This window comes from Zophobas morio, unplaced genomic scaffold (assembly GCF_036711695.1).
Source record: "Zophobas morio isolate AGI-343-1 ecotype UQ-CSIRO unplaced genomic scaffold, CSIRO_AGI_Zmor_V1 ptg000026l, whole genome shotgun sequence".
In the NCBI taxonomy this organism is placed as follows: domain Eukaryota; kingdom Metazoa; phylum Arthropoda; class Insecta; order Coleoptera; family Tenebrionidae; genus Zophobas; species Zophobas morio.
In genome coordinates, this window is record NW_026972131.1 from 716,782 (window position 1) to 741,504 (window position 24,723).

General features: G+C 32.0%; 1 protein-coding gene across 4 annotated transcripts in view; it reads right to left on the bottom strand.

Moving 5' to 3' along the window:
- LOC135136235 (neurexin 1) overlaps positions 1-24,723 on the bottom strand; it is a 95,542-nt gene that overhangs the window by 47,805 nt on the left and 23,014 nt on the right. For 3 of the 4 annotated variants that reach the window (XM_064065430.1, XM_064065428.1, XM_064065429.1), the window contains exon 3: positions 6,914-6,967. The exons of the other annotated variant lie outside the window; for it this stretch is intronic. In XM_064065430.1, the coding sequence (XP_063921500.1) occupies positions 6,914-6,967 (54 nt within the window). The remainder of the gene's footprint in view (positions 1-6,913; positions 6,968-24,723) is intronic. 4 annotated transcript variants of the gene reach the window in all.

The following is a 24,723-nucleotide window of genomic DNA, read 5'->3' on the forward strand; positions in this document are numbered from 1 at the left end:
GGATTGGAAAAGTATACGCCGGGATAAGAGAAGAGAGAAGTGAGAGAAGAAACAAAAGGGGAGAAAATGAAAACAGAAGCGGGTAAAAGGGCGGTTGGATTTGAAAAGAAGTTTAGTGAGAGAGATGAAATGTAAAATGTAAAATAAAATATTGCAACAATGTTGGAAAGAAATAAGAAAGGAAGAGGGGAAACATGTTTGGAACGAAAGAGACAAGTATTATGAAGGAAATATAGAGAATGAGAGAAATGGGAAGGAGTATGAAAGAAGAACTGAGTGTAAGAGATAAGGATATAGACAAGTAAGAACGCAAATCGAGAATGGGAGTGTAGATATAATGCAGAGTATAGAAAAATAGTAAAGCATGAAGTACCAAAGTACACAGGGAGAGAGAGTATAAAGGAAAAAAGAATGATGGCGAGATTTGGGTGTAGAAATGAAGAGAAAGAGAATAATTTTTGGATGGATGAAACCGACAGAAGGTGTAGGATATGTTGGAGAGAGCAAGTGCTGGAAGTATGTGAAGGATTGAGAGAATCAGAGGAAAGTAGGGAAGAAGTGCTAAACGAGGATGGAAGAGGACTGGACTGGATGAAAGAAGTATGGAAGATAAGGGAACTAAGGCAAGGGGTGGGCAAGCAGAAAGAATAGAACAATTATTATTATATAAAACTAGAATATTTATTTTATTGATTTTTTAGCGGTTAAAGAAAACACCCACTTTCCGTTTGCGAATGCCCCATTGCGGTAATAAAGACAATAACGAGAGTATCTTATTCAATCAAATAAAACATTTATTTTCACGGTCTTCGCTTCCTAGCACAAAAATTAGAACACTAAAAGCGATGACCAGCGATGACTTTAAATGACAGATTACACATGACATTAATGACAAGTGAGAACTGCCAAAACTACGCCCCCAAAATCACTTATAAAAACCCTGTATTATAGTTACAAGTGCTGAACTGAAGGTTTAGTTTCACACTTGGCTCTGTTGTCTACACTGTATTAATTTTCGTTTAAATTAACGAGCCAACGCATAGCTGTTATAAAAAAAGTATCGCCGATGTTTCTCGGTGTAAAAGAAAAGGATATGCAATAGAAATATGCAATAGAACCAGAGAGAAGCTGGAAGAGTCGACAGATCAATATACGCAAACGAAAGAGCTGGGCGTGTCGTTGTAAGCACGTGCAAGATGTAATAATTACCTACCCATTGAAAATGAATCGTTTAGGGCATGCTTGTTCATTTGTTTTGAAAAAATCTGGTGAAAACGACTTCGTCACGGGAATAATGTATTCATAACAACATAAATTGACAATTAGATATTAAAAAGGATCTCCATTACTCGGGCAAATTTTAATTTAGACGCATTACAACCTTTGTATCGCATTAAAAAATCACTTTATTAGGATTAATATAGTGTCACAGTTTTTATGAAAGGAGCTGAAATATTCCTCACTTCCTACATAATATACCGCCACATTCTTGTACTGTTAATATAATATAATATGTCGTTCATTTTAAATTTCCTCTACATAAAGTTAAAGATAACAAAATTTTTTGTATAATTTTTTTTTCATAAGTCTAATTTTTAACGCAAACAATATTTAACGTAACTGTTGCCGGCAACTCCGCGTGCGTAGATTTCACAATTAGGACACATTACTTTTCACCTCCCCTTCCCCCAGTGAACCCGTCTAACTTAAAAACTCACGGGATTCCCATAGGAAAGTTCATTCTACTTTATCCTCTTAGGAGTGAAATTTCCCAGAATCCATTTTTAGTGGGTACTTACATTACTAAAGGAACCTAGTGTCCAAATTTCACATTTATTACTGAATTAGTCAAAAAATAAAAAATTGGTCTAAAGAGTTTAGACAGTACTTCCCTCGCTGTCGGAAACTTGACTACTGCATGCCTATTGTGTTTTTTTTCTCATTACATTTTTGTAGTGGGAATTTAAAAAAAATTGCGATGACGTCATCAACATTTTTGCAAGGACACGTATATCAGTTGGGATAGATGTAGTGTAATACTAAGAATTAAATTATTGTATTCCCAAATTTTCGGGAAAATGAATTGGGTCGTTTTGAATATTGATTTGTAATAATCAATAAAATAACGAAACAATTTACTCACGTATACGTATCAGAGGCAACTGAAAATCGTGTATGTATAAACATTCTTAATTTAAGATGACAGGCGTAACAGCATACGTGAGAGTCAAACAGAGAAACTGTAAACAAAACGACCATCGGTTTTATTGCTTCGACTTCCGCTTATTATATAAAACATTGGGTTTTATTTTAATTCTTGACGGTGAAATTCACAATTGGTTGATTATAAACATGTCTATTTCACATTCGCGGAACCAAGTGAGCGCATAAAACAAATGCAGGTCTGTAATGTTAAAGTCGATGTAAATAAGCGTGCTACCCTTATGTTTCAACCGAGTTTTTCCTTTAACCAATTTTGTGTCTACCAAATTGGGTTGGTTGGGGTGTAATACTAATAATAAGTGTTGCCTTTAATTTAATCAATAAAATAAATTGACTTCATTAATTTTTTTGAACCACCTCTTAAGAAAATCTAAAAAATATGAATGGAATGATAAATCACAAGTACAAACTCATCATATTTTTTGCATTTTAGATAGGATTTATTCAGCAAAATTTAAGGGTGACGTCATCATTTTTTTTAGGAGGGATGAACAAATACATTTTGAACAAAAGTTTACCATGCTTATAATAATTTTAAAATATTCCCAAGATTTCAAAGCATTCGGTTTTGTAGTTCCTGATTAAATCAATAAAATATATTCACGCCTTCATTAATTTTTTTGAGTCACCCTGCATATGCAAATCCAAAAATATGAATGGAATGATAAATCACAAGTACAGACTCATCATATTTTGTACATTTTAGATACGATTTATTCGGCAAACTTTTGAGCTGACGTCATCAGTTTTTTGTAGAAGATAACCAAATATATTTTGACTAAAAATTTATTATGCTCTTTATAACCTTAAAACATCTGCAAGATTTCAAAGCATTCGGTTTTGTCGTTCCTGATTAAACCAATAAAATAAATTTACGCATTCATTAATTTTTTTCAGTCACCCTGTATATGCAAATCGAAAAAATTTGAATGGAATGATAAATCACAAGAAGAGACTCACCATATTTTGTACATTTTAGATAGGATTTATTCAGCAAAATTTTGTGGTGACGTCATACATTTTTTAGGGGGGACGACCAAATACGTTTTGATCAAAAATTTACCATGCTTATGATAATTTTAAAATGTCTTCAAGATTTCGAAGCATTCGGTTTTGTAGTTCCTGAGTAAATCAATAAAATATATTTACGCATTCATTAATTTTTTTGAGTCACTCTGTATATGCAATTCCAAAAAATATGAATGGAGTGATAAATGACAAGTACAGGCTCATCATATTTTGTAAATTTTAGATATGATTTATTCGGCAAACTTTCGAGCTGACGTCATCAAGTTTTTGGAGGGGATAAGCAAATATATTTTGACTAAACATTTATTATGCTCTTTATGACCTTAAAACATCTGCAAGATTTCAGAGCATTCGGTTTTGTAGTTAATAATTAAATCAATAAAATATATTTACGCATTCATTAATTTTTTTGAGTCACCCTGTATATGCAAATCCAAAAAATATGAATGGAGTGATAGATCACAAATACAGACTCATCATATTTTGTACATTTTAGATATGATTTATTCCACAAACTTTTGAGCTGACGTCATCAAGTTTTTGGAGGGGATAAGCAAATATTTTTTGACTAAAGATTTATGATGCTCTTTATAGCCTTAAAACATCTGCAACATTTCAAAGCATTCTGGTTAGCAGATTAAAAATTAAATTTCAAAATGTTGTTTTATAATTTTGATTTTTTTTCCAAAAATCTGGACGTTTCGGGTGAAAAGTCGATTCAGAGTTGTAAACTACATGTGTAGGACTATGTTATTTTATACAATTGAAAACCCATTTACTATGTACAATTTTGAAGTGACGTCATCGCATTAGTGGTGGGGATGATTAGACAAATTTTGGTTAGCGTTTTACCATCTACATGATATTCTTAATATAAGTACAAAATTTCACAACAATCGGTCGAGTACTTTCGGAGATTATCTGTTTAATAAAAATCCGGGACTACAGACGGACAGACGGACAGACAGACGGAAATGGGAGACCTATTTCTTCGTCTTCTAGGGGTCATGAAAGATCGAGAAAACGTAAAAGTAGAGAGTCGGCCGACGGACTCGATTACAATACTTCCTTTGCTTACGCTCGGGAAGTAAAAATCCCAACATCCAGACATCTTTAACGCAATATAAAAGGAATGAATTACAGAATTATTTGATTGTGGAAAACTGTGAATCATCGATTCATCATCTATAAAACAAATAATCAAGAAATGAAAAGAAATGAAAAGCATATACACTGTTGTAAATAATAGTGAATGTATAATATTCCAATTTGTTAGTTACAGTCAAGAAGAGTTATTTCGCTCCAACTAACACAAACAATTTTTATTCATTTGAGATTGAGATACCTACCCATTTTACAACAAGCTATTTTTTACTGTACGTTCTAAACACGGAGGTAGAATGAAAGGAGGACGAGAGTTTGAAAACGTAACTGATACCGCTGGCTCTTCCAGCTGCTCCAGTGCCAGGTACTGGGCATAACATACAAAAATAATTTAATAAGCTAGAATACAAAAGCAGTAATAGTAAAATTTACTTGAATTTTTTTGTTTTTATTCCATAATTAAGCAAATAGTAAGACGTTTTTACTACCTATGAATCTTTATTAAAGCAAACGGCACCGTCTCTGATTCTCTGTTGTTGACCGACCACTCCTGATGTATTACGGTTGATCCGTGAAGCCGTTTTGTCGACAAATCTTTACCACAGGTAGAATAAAGCATACTCCCTCCTGTCATTCTACCTCCATGGTTCTAAAAGCCTCACAGTGCAAAAACAAACATGATTTAGATGAACTTATAGAAGCAGTGTGCTGTGTGAATAAAAACCATAACATGCGATTGTAATATGTATTGTACTTTACCTAAGACCATCTTTCTACGTAAAACTGTCATAAATTTGTCAATTGTCCACGATTGACTCAAGTAGACATATATATCAAATCCCGCATAATATCGTAATTTGTAACATAATGTTTTGAAATGCTGAACAGTGGTGATTAAAGTATGATCCATTAATGAATTCAAAAAACAAGCTCTACAAGAATCTCAAAAACTATATATAGCGTGTCAATAAAAATAAGTGGAATGTCGTAGACAACCAAGAAAAATTATAGAATGCCAAACAAATTTATAGGATGTTATTTACCTCCATGTACGGTTATTGGTGTTAAGTTATCAGTTTATCACAAATAAAAATTCCCAAGATATTTTTTTTTATTTTTTAAGAAGCGGGATTTGTTGGACTTTACTTCAGGGGAGGGGGAATTCCTGTCGAAATAACCTTCGACCAATTTTTTTTTGATAGACTCACTTTTATATCTTGGTATTTTATTTTGATAAACTAAACAATGTTTACAACCTTATTAATTTGTGGCGGCACAATAACACGTTGGTAAGCGGAGAAATATAAGCGGCCTCGTGGCCTAGTGGTCAGGATACCTACCGGCAAGCGGGGGGCATGTGGTTCGATTCCCACCGAGGCAGCAACATTTTTCTTCGTTTACCTTCAAGTTATTACTTAGTAGTATCGTTAAGTCAACAATGATCGAACAGTATTAATGGTAAAGATTCTCGTTAAGTCTACTACAATAAGCACCACTTGAAATTTACGTAAATCTCAGGTTCGTACTCAAGAAAATACTTAGGTATTTGTCAGATATTCAGTCGGCTAAGATGCCGAGACAAAATAATTTCATATTGTTGAACGTCAGTTACACACACTTAAGTATGTACAAATACAAAAAATAACAAGCTAATATTATATTATTGTGCGCGACTCGTATCGACACCTCAATTAAATTCATTGTAAAGTAGAGCCTGACGACTTCCAAGCTTACATTAAGTTAGTATTTAAATTTCTGAAGTAGCATTAAGCATACTTTAAATAACAATGTTTCAAATTTATTTTATAAGGTTGTTTAATAAGGTGCATTCAACCATTGTTTGGTCAAAAAAAGTCAAAATGTCGTGTTAATTACACAGGATTTCCGTATTTAATTATGCCCGCATACAATGTTCTTGACGCTTAAAAAAAAACTTCTACACACTAAAAGCACTTACGGATGTCTAAAAACAAAAAATAAAATTCTCAGATTTTCTTGTTAGCTAACAACTTGTAATTCTAAAATACATAATACAGAATCCGAATTGTTACACGATGACTACTATAATATATACTCTTTTGCCACTGTTTCTTAAGCTAATAAAGATATTACAGATATTATGGAAACCCGACAAGTTCAGTACTGCACCTCATCACTTTACAATAACACTTTACACTGTGTTCTATATTTACTTGAGTAACAATTTTATTATTTACTTCACTTTATTTTCTGCTTAAGTTACTGTAAAACAGTTACAGCCTTCTAGTCCACAACATCTTCAATACAAATAGCTCTTCACTAAAAAGTAATTTTTGATACTGAGGTAAAATATGTATATCTAATATAATGTCCAAATTATACACTTGTAATAATAATATTTAAATATTTTCACCATCATTTTACTTAACTTTGAGCTTCCTGAACGGACACTATAGCTACAACTGTATTTTAGAATTACAGGTACTAAAAACCTGACATTTTTCCTTTGACTTTCCCTAAAGAAACAAAATGTTGTTTTATAAAAAGCTAAATGGCGTTCTAAAAATTTCAGACTCACCCTAGACTGCGGCAAGCAGACACCTTCAGTCCCTGCGACTACACCAGCATCACACTGTAACAACAGGAGCTACATCAGCTCAGGGTCCCACTCCGTGCAATTAAATTGTTGAAGTCGTGGTGTTAAGTTGTTAGGTAACTATAAATGTTGTTAGCAAAAGAAGTGAAATAGTGTTCAAAAAAATATGCAGGGAGAGTGCCTCTGATTTTTATCTCTAATGCAGTATTGGAAACCGTAAAAGATTTTTTTCATTTCGTTTTTTTTTTATAGAAAGAATCAACCGACACTGTATTACATTTTTTCTGAAACCGCTTTTTCAAAAATTAAAAAGACGACTGTCAGTTTAGTATTTTTATCAATTTCAAGTTCACAGTACGCGCGGTGAAGTTAAACAACTAATAAACAACAAAGGATTGTAAATTTTTACGAATAGTAAATCAAAAGATAGCTATGAGAAGCAGTAGTTACAGAAGAGGTTCGACTGGTGTACTTTGCTGAACAAAGCAAAAACTACTGCTCCATGCTTAGAGCCGTATTGTCAATTAGGGAAAAGGTGAATATTGCAAATTACTTCGAACAGATCGTACTTTAACAGAAAATCCTGAAAACAGAAAAAGAAGTATGGAGACATATAAACGAGGAACGGAAAAGGAAGACTGAAGTGAGTAGGAAAATCAAAATACACGAATTGAAAAGACACTATGGAATTATTTCGAAAATATCAGAAGATGAAATAGGAAGACAGATTGAAAGACTGAAAAGAGGAAAGGCACCAGGAGGGGATGGAATCCAGAACGAAGCGTGGATGTTCGGGGCAGAAGGAGTGAAAGAAAGGATATGGGAAGCGGTAGATGGAGTTTGGAAGGGAAAAGGGTTTCCTCCCATTATTTAAAAAGGGGCAAAAAAGTGATGTGAAGAACTACCGAGGGATCATCTTGCTCAATACGGCGTACAAGATATAGGTACGCAATGATACTAGATGAGAGGTTACGAAAGGAGATGGAAGCAAGGGGTATGTTACCAGACGGTCAGGCAGGGTTTAGGAAAGGAAGAGGTACCATGGACAATGTGTACATCCAGCGGGATTTAGTGGGAAGAGAAATAAGGAAAGAGGGTGGACGAATATACGCATTGTTCATATATTTCAAGACAGCGTTTGATGGCGTGAATAGAAAGAAAATGTGTTTACACCTTATCTAGGAGATAGAGATGAAATGTTCAGAAAAGCACAGACAGGAGGGGTGGTAGGGGGCAAAGAGAAAGTGTGGTCGTTGGCGTATGCAGATGATTTGGTAATTGTGGCAAAGAAAAGAGAAGAAATGAAAACAATGATTAAAAGTTTCGAGAAGTAGGGGAAAAGTGCCTAAAATGATCCCCTCAGGTCAAATGATCCCCATCAATTGTAAGAAAATTTGTGGCTCCATCTACCAAACATAACTGTCATTTGATTAAGCGCTCTGTAATTAGTACCTTCTGAAAGTTTGATGGCGTTCTGTGTATTCTGCACAGTTTTGTGCCAAAATATGTAAAATAAGCACCTCTGATCTAAGGTAAGATATATTTTAAAAGTCCATTACTTCCATTTGAAAGGTCTTATAGCGGTGGTAGTTGTTTTGACAGAATTAGATACATTTCAGTGTTAGGTTAGTTATGATCTTTTTACCGCATGTAAAAATTGAAGGTTAGTTTACAATTTTTGAATGCGGATATGCTACCTAAGGCGAAATGATCCCTTTTTCTTGAGGCAAAATGATCCCGGATCATTGGGCGGAGCTAGTACCTGCTAAGATAAGACTGATTTTTGCAAATCATATACCCTCGAAGAAAAGAGAGGGTGGGTGGGCGGGGCTAGTACCTGCTAAGATAAGACTGATTTTTGCAGATAACATATCCTCTAACCCCGCCCACCTACTCTTTATTTTCTTTGAGGGAATACCATTTGACAATATCAGTTTTATCTTAGCAAGTACTAACCCCACCCACCCGCCCGTTATTTTCTTAGAATGTATGTTATTTGCCAATATCAGCCTTATCTTGCCAAGCACTAGCTCGGCCCATCCGCCCTTTATCTTGTTAGAGGGCTAGTACCTAATAAGATAAGACTGATTTTCGCAAATGACATATCCTCCAAGAAAAGAGAGGGTGGGTGGGCGGGGCTACTACCTGCTAAGATAAGACTGATTTTTGCAGATGACATATCCTCTAACCCCGCCCACCCACCCTTTAGTTTCTCCGAGGGAATACCATTTGCCAATACCAGTTTTATCTTAGCAGTTACTAGCCCCACCCACCTACTACCTGCTAAAATAAAACTGATTTTCGCAAATGAAATACCCTCTAAGAGAGGAGAGGGAGGGTGGGTGGAGCTAGTACCTCTTAAGACGGGGAAATTTAAATAATTTAAAAGAATTTTAGGGATTTTCGTGTTCTATTTTAGGGAAATTCTCAGTCTTAAGAGGTACTAATCCCAGTCACCCGCCGTCACTTTTCTTAAAGGGTATCTCATTTGCCAAAATCAGTTTTATATTAGCAAGTATTAGCCCCACCCACCCACCCTCTCTTTTCTTAGAAGGTATATCATTTGCCAAATTCAGTTTTATCTTAGCAGTTAGTAGACCCGCTCACCCGCCCTCTCTTTTCTTAAAGGCTATATCATTTGCCAAATTCAGTCTTATCTTAGCACTTACTAACCCCACCCACCCACCCTCTTTTTTCTTAAAGTGTATGTCATTTGCCAAATTCAGTTTTATCTTAGCAGTTACTAGTCCCACCCACCCACCCTCTCTTTGCTTAGAGGGTATATCATTTCCCAAATTCAGTCTTATCCTAGCAGTTACTAGCCCCACCCACCCACCCCCTCTTTTCTTAGAGGGTATATCATTTGCCAAATTCAGTTTTATCTTAGCAGGCAGTAGGCCCGCCCACCCGCCCTCTCTTTTCTTGGAGGGTATCCCATTTGGCAAAATTAGTCTTATCTTAGCACGTACTGATGACTAAAGTATTGTCTCAAACTCTTCCAGAAATTATACACCCCGTATTTTCGGTGCTTTTCAAACTTTTTTTGTTAATTTTTTTTTAAGAATTAATTTTTTTGTTAATTTTTGAAATAAAATATTTATCAGTTATGTCATGATTTGATTTTTCTTGTTGATGCTGTCCCCTTATGGTCAAAATTCAAAGGGATCATTATGCCCATGCCGAGGGATCATTTTACCTATGGGGATGCCTAAAATGATCCTTTTGTAAGGTCCTGGGAAAACGTTAATAACTTTTTTTATAATTATCGAATCACCAATTGGCTTATATTGTTACCTAGATAAATCAATGTTCTTACAAATAATGCTACAGTTTTACATGAATAATAATAATTTGTATTTTTTAAAGAATTTCTCCCTTAGGGGGATCATTTTAGGCACCTTTCCCCTACGTATCGAAAAAGTATACGCCAGGGTATATAGTGAGAGAAGAAACAAAAAGGGAGAAAATGGGAGTGGAAGCGGGTAAAAGGTCGGTTGGATATGAACATAAGTTTAGTGAGAGAGGTGATTGTAAAATATTGCAAGAATGTTGGAAAGAAATAAGAAAGGAAAGGGGAAAACAAACATGTTTGGAATGAAAGAGACAAGTATTATGAAGGATAGGAATATACATGTGAAGAAATAGGGAGAATGAGAGAAATAGGAAGGAGTATGAAAGAAGAACTGAGTATAAGAGATAAGGATATAGATGAGCAAGAACGCAGATCAAGAATATCGGAGTTTAGATATAATGCAGAGTACAGAAAAATTGTAAAAGATGAAATACCAAAGTACAGACACACAGAGAGAGAAGTATGAAAAGAAAAGAATGATGGCGAGATTTAGGTGTGGAAATGAAGAGAAAGAGAATAATTTTTGGATGCATGAAACTGACAGAAGGTGTAGGATATGTTGGAGAGAGGGAGAAACAATAGAGCATATGCCGAAAGGATGTGAAGAATTGAGAGAATCGGAGGAAAGTAGTGAAGAAGTGCTAAACGAGGATGGAAGAGGAGTGGACTGGATGAAAGAAGTACGGAAGATAAGGGAACTAAGGCAAGGGGTAGGCAAGCAGAAAGAATAGAACAATTATTATTATATAAAACTCGAATATTTATTGTATTTATTTTTATTGTTTTATTTGTATTATGTAGATTAAATTAATTTGTACCCCTACTGGGAATCTTATTAAGCCTGTAAGGCAAATAATACATTAATACTACTACATCTCTAATGTGACTCCTATCGAAAAAATTAAATAGCAAAGTTCTAGGTAATAAAAGGATCTACAACTTTTGTATTTAGACTTTTTTTGCATAACCTCAAAATCTATGCGAAAAATGCAAATAACCGAGTTTTTGGTTTTTTATTTTTATCTCCCACAAAAAAAAAAAATTCTCGAAATCTGGTGAAAACTTACCTATTTATGTCCCAAACTCACTGTAATTTTTAGATTCAAAATATTTATTTTTCCCCCTTATTTTGATTTAATATCGAAAACCACCCTAATTTTCAATCGAAAATTCTCACGTCAAAATGTTTGCTTTTTTAAAAAAATCCGTGTGCTTTTTGTTCGTTGAAATCTCTAGTTTCTGATGGTGTAAAAAAAGTATACATTACTATGGCAAATTTTCACAGGAAATCCAAAAAAACGAAAAAAATCGAATTCGAATTTTTTTTTAATCATGTAAAATTTTGAGATATTTATTAAAATTTACACTTCAAAAAGTAAGATTCCATGTTACATTGATAAATCAAAAAATTGAAAATCCATGAAACAAACCCCTTCTCTTGGTGGGAGATTTGTCAATATGAAAGATGATTTAATTCTTGCCAATTGATTTTAGAAATCTTAATTGATTCAGGGTTATATTGTCATTTTTACATTTATAAAAATATTTGAATAATTATGATCCATTTTTTGCGATATCTTCTTGGTTTGCATGTTTTTTATAAAAAAATATTGGCCAAATTTGACAAATTTTTATCGTCTGACTAGCAAACCCAGCAAACGTTGTTTTGCCATATAAATTTTTTCTAGTGAATATTTTAATAGTTTAATAAAAAATTAAATTAAAATAAATAAATTATAATTAAATTAAATTATAAATTATACATAAAAATTTATCGTACGACAATGATTATGTTCAACAGCCATCTTGCAACCCTATTGCAAGATGGCTGTGGCGTGGCCCACCCAAATTTTCTTGGGTGGGCCACCCTTATCACCTAGGGGTATAAAAAATAGTTTACGACCTATTCTCAGACCTACCTAATATAGACAGAAAATTTCATAAAAATCAGTCAAGCCGTTTCGGGGGAGTTTGGTACACACACTGTGACACGAAAATTTTATATATTAGAAGACAATGAATTTACGATGTTTTTCTTCAATTGATTCAAAAGGACCAAAAGATCAATATCTTGACCCACAATTATGACAGTTTTATTAGTATCTCTGGCACTTTCTATCGAGATCTTAAAATTATGTCAGCATCAGCATCTTCTTCTGCTTGTTTACAGGAAAATCCTTGTGACTGTAGATTCCAAAAGTTTCTTTTAAATAAGTCAATTCGTCACGATTCTCTTCAAGTAACTCAGCCTGCACGGGTATTTTTATAAACGATGTTGTTCATTCAGGTAATTAAGTTATCTTAAAATAGCATTAAATAGGCACTTATGCATATAATTTAAAAATTATCCTACAACTTTAACAAAATGTTGTAGATGTCTTGTAAAGTATTAAGTTTATTAACTTATTTGGTTGTTAATTATAGTAGTATATTTCGATTTGCAATTTTTTAATTTATCAATGTAACATGGAATCTTACGTTTTTCGAGTAATTAACGTGTAAATTTTAATAAATAGCTCCAAATTTTACATAATAATTAAGAAACAAATTTTTGAATTCGAGTTTCTTCGTTTTTTGGATTTCCTGTGAAAATTCGCTATAGTAATGTATAATGCTTTTTACACCATCAGAAAGTAGAGATTTCAGCGAACAAAAAGCACACCGATTTTTTTTTTTAAAGCAAATATTTTGACGTGAGAATTTTCGATTGAAAATTAGGGTGGTTTTTCGATATTAAATCAAAATAAGGCGAAAAAATAAATATTTTGAATCAAAAAAATTACAGTGAGTTTGAGACATAAATAGGTAAGTTTTCACGAAATTTCGCGATTTTTTTTGTGGGAGATAAAAATAAAAAACCAAAAACTCGGTTATTTGCATTTTTAGCATAAATTTTGAGGATATGTAAAAAAAGTGTAAATACAAAAGTTGTAGATCTTTTTATTACCTACAACTTTGTTATTTAACTTTTTACGATAGGACTTGTAGTTTTGCCAGAAATCGTGATAAACCGTTTTCTACCCTTAAAAGCTCACCCTCTTCCACTTCCCGACCTCAGATCGCCTTTTATTTTTGTTATATTTTCTTCCTTTTCCAATGGGTATCATCCTGTTCTAATTTTTTTTCACTTTTTACCATTTTCAAAGGCTTCGGCACTGGCCTAAAAGTGAATGCTCTACTCAAGTCGTGGGCATCCATACATTTGGAAAAATTACCAGCAAAATAGCGGATTTTGTCCATTTACCAAATGCAATTCTCATAATTAATTATAATTTAATTGATGGTTATTTTTTAGCCCCCGACTGGATGTTATAATTTTGACCTCGTCTCTCTGTGTGTGTCTGTGGTACCATAGCTTCCAAACGGATGAACCGATTTCAATGCGGTATAGACTTCAAGTATGTTTCCCACAGATGACGTTTAGCAATTAATTGATTACTAGTGTGTCGAGTAATTTTTATTTAAAAAAGGAGAAAATTGCAATTTGTATGGGCCTATTCTGTAAAGATCTTGTTTATTTTAACAGGATGTTAAAAATTAACACTATGTTCAATTAAATTTTCAATTCTTATTCTGGAAGTACCGTATTTGTCAAAATTTAAACAGCACCTGTTTATTGACCCTGTTTATTTCCAGAATTTATCGGTATCTTTAAGAGATGCCTTTAAATTTTAACATGACGTTTATTTGTTAAAATGGCGCAGTAAACATGTTTTTAGTGCTTCAAAAACAAACTAAACAGAGAGAACGATTTCAAAGGTAATCACGTTGATATTATTTCTTAATTTTATTTGCCTAGAGTTAAAAGACGACGATTTTATATACTGTAATCTTTGGGATATGAGTAATACATTTGAAATGCCGGAAATTATTAAGTTTTTTCGCTTTTGCGTTTTCTCCACCCACCACCCGTCCCTTCTATATATTCAAGTTTAAGGGTCCCCAGTCGTCGCGTACAAAGTCGGTTCTAGTGAGAACAATTATTTTTTGTAACTATGCAACCCAAACTACCAACCCACCGCAGGTACCGATCCGACCCAAGAGATTATGGTCACTGTAGGGAGTCCGTCATAAAATGCAAATTTGTAAACAACAGCAGATAAGTTAATTTATTTCCAAATGAAGAGTACAGGGGAATAACGATCGAAGTCCATTTGTATGTATTTTGAAAGAAATTGTGTTGAAAGTTTAAAACGCTGCAGAAAATAGATTGAGAAACCCACAAGGTGCAGTCTAACACAACTTTTTACTTTCTTTATAATGTCTTAAAAGTATATTAATAAACTGTTTATTTATTTAATCCTGTGTTCCAATATTGTATGAAAAAATGAACTAAGTCCTTCTTGAATGGATGAATGAAAAATTACTTATTTCAAATAAGAAAAAAGAAAAAGTACTCGTCGAACTCGTCATCTGTGTAAAATGACTGAAACTCTTCCGACACGAACAACTTCAGTTCTTGCACTTGATCGTATTTTTTCCTAGCCAAAGGTATCGAAGCGGAATATAACGCTTCAAGGTCAGATTTCCTGATATAAGATACAGAAAAAACGAAAACGTTCCTTGGCATAAAAACAATTCTAATTAAAAAATGACATGCTGAATGAACCCAACCACATATTAGGGGACCATTCTAAATGTGTAAATTATTTTTGTAAACAAAGTGGACAACGAAGTTCAGCAGTTTTGTCTACATCATAATCCTGAACTTATGATGTATAAATACATTATTGAGATTATGCGGCCTTTACATTTCTCGATTTTTCTACTTTTGACGTTTCAATTTTTCAGTACTTCAATGTTGGGCATTTTCAATTTATCCATTCTTCAAATTTTCGGTTTCTCCATTTTTTATTTTACGATTTTTCAATTTTTCGATGTTTCAATAATACAATTTCTCAATTTTTATCTTCAATTTTACGATTTCTATTTAGAAATCTAAATATGTATTTACATACTTAGATTTTTCAATTTTTGAATTTTTCAAATTTTGACGTTTCTAAATTTTCAGTTTTCCAATGTCTGAAGTAATCTTTTTTTTATTTTCCCATTTCTTCCCAAAGTTTCAATTTTCCACTTCTTCAATTCTTCAATTTTTCGATTTTTCAGGTTTTTGATGTTTGAATTTTTCAATTTCTCAGGATTTTGATTTTTCAATTTTTCGATTTTGTAAGCTTACGATTTTTCGACTTCTGGATTTCCTGATTTTCAGTTTTTCGTTTTTTAAACTTTAGATTTTTCAATTTTCGGCTGTTTTATATTTTGATTTCTCAATTTTTCTTTTTTTCGATATTTTAATTTTTCGATTTTTAAAATTCTAGATTTTTGATTTCTCGAGTTTCGGTTGTTCTATATTTCAATTTTTCAATTTTCGGGATTTTTAAAATTTTAATAATTTAAATTTAAATTTAAAAAATTTAAAAAAAATTAAATATTGCATAATTCAACGAGATAATAAATTTTGGGCACATCATATGATAGAGCCCCTAGAAAAAATTTATTTAGATGGCTTACTTCCGGAGAGAGTAGATTCTCGTTATAAAAGAAGTCAACCCATCAGACAAATTCTAAAAAAAAAATGTAAATTTAAAAAATTTTGTTTGCATTCTCATTTTGATCTTCAAGAATAAATTCAAGACTAAATTTGTAAATATAGGGATACATTTGTAATATAGGGACGGAATATTTTATTTATAAGTAAATTACAAACACAAAAACACTTATGTATTAGGGTTACTATAAACGTCAATAACAATGTTTTCGCAATTGAATATATTGATACCAGCTGATGTGGTTAGCTGTGTCATGCTTTTACTCTCTATTTGTAGTGATGTTCGAGCAAGAACTACTTGTCATAATTTCTCCTAAAATTTTAGTCGCAACTTTTTTTTTATTATCTTTTGACATTTCAATGTACTCCTCCGCCACTGTATTCGATTTCCAGCCTCCATGGCGTTTTATGTCCATTAATTCGATTCTTGCACCCATTTCTTTTTTAATTTCTGCGAGCATTCTCTTGTCTAATCTGGCCGTAATTCGTCGTAAAACCAGTTGTTATTAATTTCAGATCCCACTTCTGACACCAGTGTTACGTTGAACGGACGAATAAAATCGGCGTGGGTAAAACTCGACAATTTATTTCTTAATAATTCGAATTTACACGACTATTACAAAATAATTCCGGCGCACTTCACTGGACTCTCTCGTTTCGTTCCCGACGGTGGCCTCTATTTAAACCTAGACGTTCCTCTCGATGGTTCGAGAACGCCGCTTCGAGGGTTTTCTGGGTTGCCAACGCGACTTCCGGTTAATACCTACAGGTTGTATTGTACAAAAAACTTTCCTGTATCCAACAAAAAAACTTCTATGGTTGGTATGCTGAGGACGAAATGCCAAATATTTCCTAATTATTTCCACCATATCAAATCCTTGGATGGTTTTGATGTTCAGTATTTGTATATGGAAAACCAACTTCATCCTTAACATTTTGTAGGTGCAAGTTAGTAAGCTGCAAGCTCCAGCAATGCCAATTATTATCAATGCAATCTGGGAAAAATATTAATTAAAATAATTTGAAGACATTTTAGGCATATTTTGCCTTAGTAAGCAAAAACTGCTTATCGTCAGCTTGTTTCAGGAACCTTCCAATCTCATCTTTCGTAAATATTTTTGACTTCTCGGATTTGTATCCTTCTGACTGCTTTTTTTTTAAATGTTGTTTTTCGTAAAAATGGTTGCCCTCAGCATTGAATAGAAGACCCAAACACTGGAGGATGTACTTTTTTGACAGATTGTTGAAGTACGCCAGCAGAACCTTCTCACTGGTTACACCATTTAAGATACCGCTCGTAAGTTTTTTCATAGTTTAGTTTTAATTTTGCTAGTAATAACGGAGATAGAACACCGGTTGCAGCTTCTTCTATATCTGAGAGAACACTCTCCGAGTCACTCATCATAAAATTCATGTGACGAAAAACGTAAATTTAAGCGTTGTTGAAAACAACTAGTCACCATTGTATCAAAAAATTAAGTGCACTTTCTTATTAATTATTATGTCATCGTTGATAATCTTAATCTTCATGGTACAACATACGATGCTTACAAAGTGGGCGTAAATTTCAGATTTAAGGATGATTTACTCAAAGAAGACTTTTGGCCACAAGGAGTTTGTGTGAGACGTTTCAACTTTCCTAGAAATAATTTTTTAGGGAAAATTCCGACGACAGAGGCAACTTCAGTGTAATGCCTCAATTAATTAATGTATATAATATTAATGTACAGTGCTTAAAAAATAAAATTTTAGATACAGAAGCTTTTCTTGAAGATGATGGTCCCATTGACGTTCTCTGTATAAATGAACACTGGATGACGCGTGGTGAATTGGAAATTATGAACATTGGAGGTTACTCTCTTGCAGCTAGTTATTGCCGGAAAAGTGTCAGTCACGGTGGCGTATGTATACTAACAAGTAATTCTTTTACTCCGGTTTGTTGTTTAGATTTAGATGAATACTGTCAGGATCTTGATTGTGAATTAGCAGCCATTAAATATGGTAAAATTATTATTATAGCAGTATATAGGACATCTGATGGTAATTTTGATGTTTTTCTAAGAAACCTGGATAAATTGTTATCACGATTAATTAAAGCTAAGTATTTTATTATATTAATGGGAGATTTTAATGTAATATTTAATACTCCTCAGAAGAAAACTCAACTTTTAGTGAATCTACTTCTTTCTTTTGGTTTAAACCAAACTATATTTAGCCCAACAAGGCAAAAGAACTGTCTAGATAATATCTTTACAAACTTGTTAAAAGAAAATTTCCAAACATCTGTACACTCCTAATATAGCAGATCACTCGGGAGTATGCATAACCTTTTGCGTACCACTGTCTAATAATATTAGTCAAATGTCATCGAAAGAGAAGCTAGTATCTTACAGGCCTATCACTACAAATGGACTAAATACATTTTTTAATTGCCTCAATAATGTTGAATGGAGCTTTATTGATAACAGCTCATTAAACTCAAGTGAAATCATGGATTTCTTTCAGAACATAATATCTGAAGCAACGGAAAATTGTTTCCCTGTTAAATATATTAATAGTCATAATAATCGATATATTAGTTGGTTCAATAATAATTTAAAGAAGATGAGAAATACTCTCCAGTTACTGCATGAACTGACCTTACTTAAACAAATTGATGCCTCTTATTATAATGCTTTTAAAAAAATTTACAGGACTGAGTTGTCTAAAGCCAAAATATCTGCTTATGAACATATTATAAATTCTTCACGTAGCAAAGAAAGAGTGATGTGGAACATTATCAATTCTTACAGAAACACAAAGAAAAGTACCAGGAACACGAATTTATCTGCTAATGAATTTAATGACTATTTTATTAATGTCCCGAATCAACTATTAAATCAACAGAAACCATCAAGTTGCAATTTTACTGACTATCTACCTATTACTGACAAAACTGATAAAATATTTAATTTTAAGGAAGTGACATATATAAATGTTAGGGATGCAATTATGTCGTTAAAAAATAGTCCTAGTTTAGATGCTTATGGAATTAATGCCCTTATGATTAAAAAAGTTGTTAATATAATTACATTACCGTTAACTAAAATAATAAATAAATGTATTAATGATAGCATATTTCCGAATGTGTTAAAACTTGGCAAAGTCACACCAGTTTTTAAAAAAGGGGATCCCAGCAATATAAATAATTTCCGCCCAATAACAATCGTACCTATCCTTGGGAAAATTTTTGAAATATTATTGAAAAAACAAATGGCCGACTATCTTGAAACGAGTAACATTTTTTCTTCTAGTCAGTATGGATTTCGTAACAATTTATCCACCACGTTACCAGTAAATTCTTTGTGTCAGCATGTGTTAAATGCATTTGAGGCTAAATGTTATGCTTTTGCGTGTTTCTTTGATTTAACAAAGGCTTTTGATGTTGTTTCGCATAACATACTAATAGAGAAATTGAATCATTATAAATTTGGCATTCAAAGTACTAATATGTTACAATCTTATCTATCAAATCGCCAACAATATGTTTGTATTAAAAACGATAAATCATTAATAAAAACTATTGAACAAGGTGTACCACAGGGTTCGGTCCTAGGACCTATACTGTTTCTTATTTATATTAACGATCTACCAAATTCAACTAGTAATCAAGTAATCCTGTTTGCTGATGATACAACTGTCATAGGCCAACATAGTGAATTGACCTTACTCGAATCTGCTAAAAACCATGTGACGAATCAAATCAGTGGTTGGTTCGCAGCGAACAAACTAGTATCTAACAGTAACAAAACTCAGGAAGTAATTTTTTCGCTTAGGGAAATCAATAACCCTATTGAAACACCTGCGAAATTTCTTGGGCTTTTACTGGATCGCAAAATGACCTGGGAATCACACATAACACAAGTAGTAAAGAAATTATCTAGTAAATTGTTTCTCTTGAGAGAAATATTAACTTGTGTCTCTCAAAGCGCAGCGTTAACAACATATCACTCTGTTGTTCATAGCGTTCTCACTTATGGCATATTAATATGGGGCCATTCGCCACATATTAAGAAGCTATTTGCTTTTCAAAGAAAATGTTTAAGCTTACTAGACCATTTAGGTTATCGTGATGACTGTCGCCCTGCCTTCATCAAATTAAAGATCCTAACACTACCATCTGTATATATTTTCCAGTGTCTATTATTTGTCTACCAGAACAGGACTGATTATGACTGTGTTAAACATACATATGCCACCAGAAATCGTCATTTATTAAGACCCGAGTTTCTTCGATTAAACCGCACACAAAATAGTAGCAATTATTTCTGTGTTCGTTTATACAATGAACTGCCAGAATGCATTAAAATATTAGAGTATTCATCTTTTAAAAATATTATCAAAGCCATTCTTCTTAAAAATGCATTCTATTCTATTGATGAATTTAGGCTTAAAATACGTAATGAAACTTTTAGTTAACATAAATATTTTATTTATTACTTTATAATGTTATTTTGTTTATTACACTAATTGTATGTAAAATTATTCTGGACGTTTGTAAACTTTTTTAAGTATTAACAATAAAGCTTCTATGTGTCTTTTCTAAGCAGTCGCAGATAAAATGTTATACATCACTCGGGGGCTAGAGCATATTACACAAAGAATTTTTTTTGTTTGTCGTGCTAGGTTTAAATTTGTGATATTAAAGCTTTGGAAGCGTTGTCTGTCTTCGCTTTCTACATTTTCATTACTGCTGGGTAGCGCTTTTTTGCTTCATTGATAGTTCTTTGATAATGTTTAGGGGAATAATTAAATTATGTGTTGCTCTATTTGCTTGAACTAATTTGTCTAAAATTGATTTATAACTATGTATGCACATATGGAAATGAGCGTGTGGGATTAACTGTATTGTTAAAATTATCGATTATGTTTCTGGAAATACCTAATTTTTGTGGTAATACTGTGACATATTCAGTAATTTTCGTTATCTGTAGATGGAGTTGATTGGATCCATATCTCTTGAGAATTGTCCTATAACAGGAAATCTTAAGTTATCCATATGCACTCCCTTCGTTTGTTGATCTTGTGAGGCGTATCGTGCATAAGTTATCAGTTATCAATATTGAATGCGGTAATGACGTATAATTCTAAATATAGATTTGTTTTATTTGTTTCGGTCAGTTTAGGGATTTTTCTCGTAAACTAGTTATCCTATTGCAAAGTATTTTGACTGAGTTGTTTAGTTCGCTTTTAGTTTAAACCATTTGACTGTGGATGTCTTGGTGTTGTAAAATGGGCTTTGATTTTGTGGATTTCCAAACGTTTCTTCAAAGTAATCTTCTGAAATTCTAGTCCTGATTTGGAAAAAGAGTTAAAAATGTGGCTCCCTCTATTGTGAATAGATCCATGTTTACTTGCTGAAAGGGTCTGTCAACTTGTTCTATTAATTTTAGTGCCTTTTGTATTTTGTCCTTTTGCAAATTTCGCATTTGTTGATATAACTAATCGGCTACGTCTTTGGTTAATTTCGGCCAATAGTATAAGCATTGTTTAAGTATATTATAGTTGGACAACCTATACGGACAATCACTTTCCCATGTAGAAAAGAATGAATATATATTTTACATCTCACTCGCTTCACTATGAAGTGGCGGTACCTTACGAAAGGGGGTAAAAATAGTCCGTAAGCACGTGATGTCGATAAGGTAGTAAACGGACGTATTAATCAGTACGTTGTACGGGGAGCAGTCACAAAATAAGCAAACGTACGTGTTGAAGACTTTACTGTAATATATGTATATGTAGTGCATACCTGTTTCAAGGTTAAGGTAACAAAAATTTAATATTATCGCGGTATACCTATTATCCGTGAACTGCATGGCTAACAAATATGCGTTCCTTCGTCCACTTTAAAGGTATACGAAATTAAACGACCACTACTTTAATTAATAAGTAACAAGTCATCTAATTTGCCTCCAGAATAACATGGATTATCATCAAACTATGAACACCAAATTAATTCAATATGAACATCTTCTTACGTATTTTTTTTATTAACAGTAGTCAAATCATTAAAAACATATTATTTTTGAAACTAAAATGCATTTTATCCTAAGATTGTATCACAAAATATTCATCACCATTTAAATATATACGATTTAGACATCAAGAAATAAATTTAGAATTGCAAAAATTATACTAAAACAGCCTTAAATGTGTCTTGTATGGGCGTGCTTATCAGTATGTAGGCATTTTAACGCACAGCAATAATCGTTCTTGATGAGTAATGACTGATGACTACTGTAACACAGTAAATCCTCGAAATCGAAAATTTAAAACACTGAAAAATTCAAATATGGGAAAATTGTAAAATCGAGAAATCGAAACATAAAAAATCAAAAAAATTAAAATTGGAAAATCTAAAATTTAAAAATCGAGAAATTGAACAATCGGTTAATTCAAAAATCGAAACATCGAAAAATTGGAAAATCGAAAAATAAAAAAAATTGGACAATCGAAAATTTAAAAATTCCGAAAATTGAAAAATTGAAATATAGAGAACTGAAAACTCAAAAAATCGAAAAAAATTAATAATTTCAAAAATTGAAAAGTTAAAATTGAGAAATCGAAAAACTGAAAAATCACAAAATTGAACGAAATATCAAAAAATTAGGAAATTAAAAAATTGAGAAACAAAAAAGTCAAAAAATCAGAGTCTAAAAATCGCAAACTTAAAAAATCGAAAAATTGAAAAATCAAAAACCTGAATAATCGAAAAATTGAAGAACTGAAGAACTGAAAAATCGAAACATTACGAAGTGGAGAAATGGGAATATAAAAAAATAGATTAATTGAGAAATCCAAAAACTAAACATTCAGAAACGTCAAAATTTGAAAAATAAAAAAATATTGAAGAACTAAAAAATCGAAAAATCTAAAATTTAAAACACTGAAAAGTTAAAATATCCTAAAACTGAAAAATGGAGAAATCCAAACATCACAAAATCAAAAATAAAAATAAAAATAAAAATCTAAAATTTAATAATCGAAAAACTGAAAAATCAACGAATCGAGAAGTCGAGAATTTAAAAAATTGGACAATTGAAAAATCGGATAAATCAAAAATCGAAACATTGTAAAATTCAAAAATTGAGACATCGAGAAATCGAAAAATCAAAAGACAAAAAAAAATCGAGAAGTCGAAAAATCGAGAAGTCGAAAAATCAAAAAATTGAGAAACCGAAGTAGGCCAAAATCGAAAAATCGAAAACTTAAATATGGAAAAAATTGATAAAGCGAGATTGAATAATCAAAACATCGAAACATCCGAATCTCAATGAATTGAGATCTCAAAAAATTTAAACATTCGTAAATTTAAAAAATTAAAATATAGAACTGGAAACTCGAGAAACTGAAAAATCTAGAAATTTAAAAATTAAAATATGAAAAAGTTGAAAAATTGAGAAATTAAAATAAAAAACAAAAAACTGAAAATCCAAAAATAAAAAATAGAAAAATCTAGAAGTCGAAAAATGAAAGAATCGAAGTATTGAAAAATATCAAAACTGAAATAAATATCCAAAAATTGAGAAATCGACAAACCAATAAAGCGAAGTCGAAAAATCGAAGAATTGAAGAACTGAAAAATCAAAACTTTGAGAAGTGAGAAAATCAAAAATAGATTAATTGAGAAATCAGAAAACTGAAAACTTAACGCAAAAATTTGAAAAATTCAAAAATTTAAATACTGAAGAACTGAAAAGTAAAAAAATCGAGAAATCGAAAAAACTAAAATTTAAAACAATGAATAATTAAAATATCGCAAAATTGAAGAATCGAGAGATCCAATTCAATTTGAAAAATTGAAAAATCGAGGCATTGAAAAATTGGAAAATCCAGAAATTGAAAAGCTCAAAAGAAAAAAATTGAAAAACCGAGAAATCCAAAAATCGAAACATCGAAAAATTCAAAAACTGAGACTTCGAGAAATCGAAAAATCGGAGGATCGAGAAATTGAGGAGTCGGAAGCCGAAAAGGAAAGTTAAAAATTGAAAAATTGAGAAATCGAACAATCAAAACAACGAAACATCTGAATTCGATAAATTGAGAAATTAAAAAATTGAATAATCGAAAAATTTTAAAAAAGAAAAACTGGAAAGTCAAAAATTAAAATTCAAAAAATCGAAAAATGAAAAATTGAAATATAGAAGAACTGAAAACTCGAGATATCGAAAAACCTAGAATTTTAAAAAATGAAATATTAAAACATCGAAAAGTTTAAAAATTGAGAAATCGAAGCATTAAACAGTCCCAGAATTGAAAAATCTAAAGTTTACAATAAATGAAAATCCAAAAAGGAAAAAAGCGAGAAATCAAAAAAAAATCCATCAATTCAAAAATCGAAAAGTCGAAAAATTGAAATATTGAAAAATTTCATAACTGAAAGAAATATTCAAAAAATTGAGAAATTAAAAAGTTGGAAAATTGAGAAATCGAAAATCTAAAAAAGTAAAATTGAAAAATCGTAATCTTAAAAAATCGAAAAATTGAGGAATTGAAGATGTGAAAAATCGAAACTTTAGGAAATCCAGAAATGGACAAATAAAAAAATACTTTAGAAATCGGCAAACTGAAAATTCAGAAACGTGAAAATTTGAAAAAACCGTAAAATTGAAGAGGACAAAAATTGAGAAATCGTATCATTGAAACATCGTAAGATTGAGAAATCGAAAAATAAAAAAAATCGAGAAATAGAAAATTTAAGGAATGGAGGAATCAGAAAAGCCCAAAATTGAAATATTGAAAAATTGAGACATTTAAAGTTGAAAAATCGAGAAATCGACAAGCCGAAAAATCCCAGTAGCGTATTTAGGTATAAATCACAAGATCAGGACTATTCTACTTTTTAAA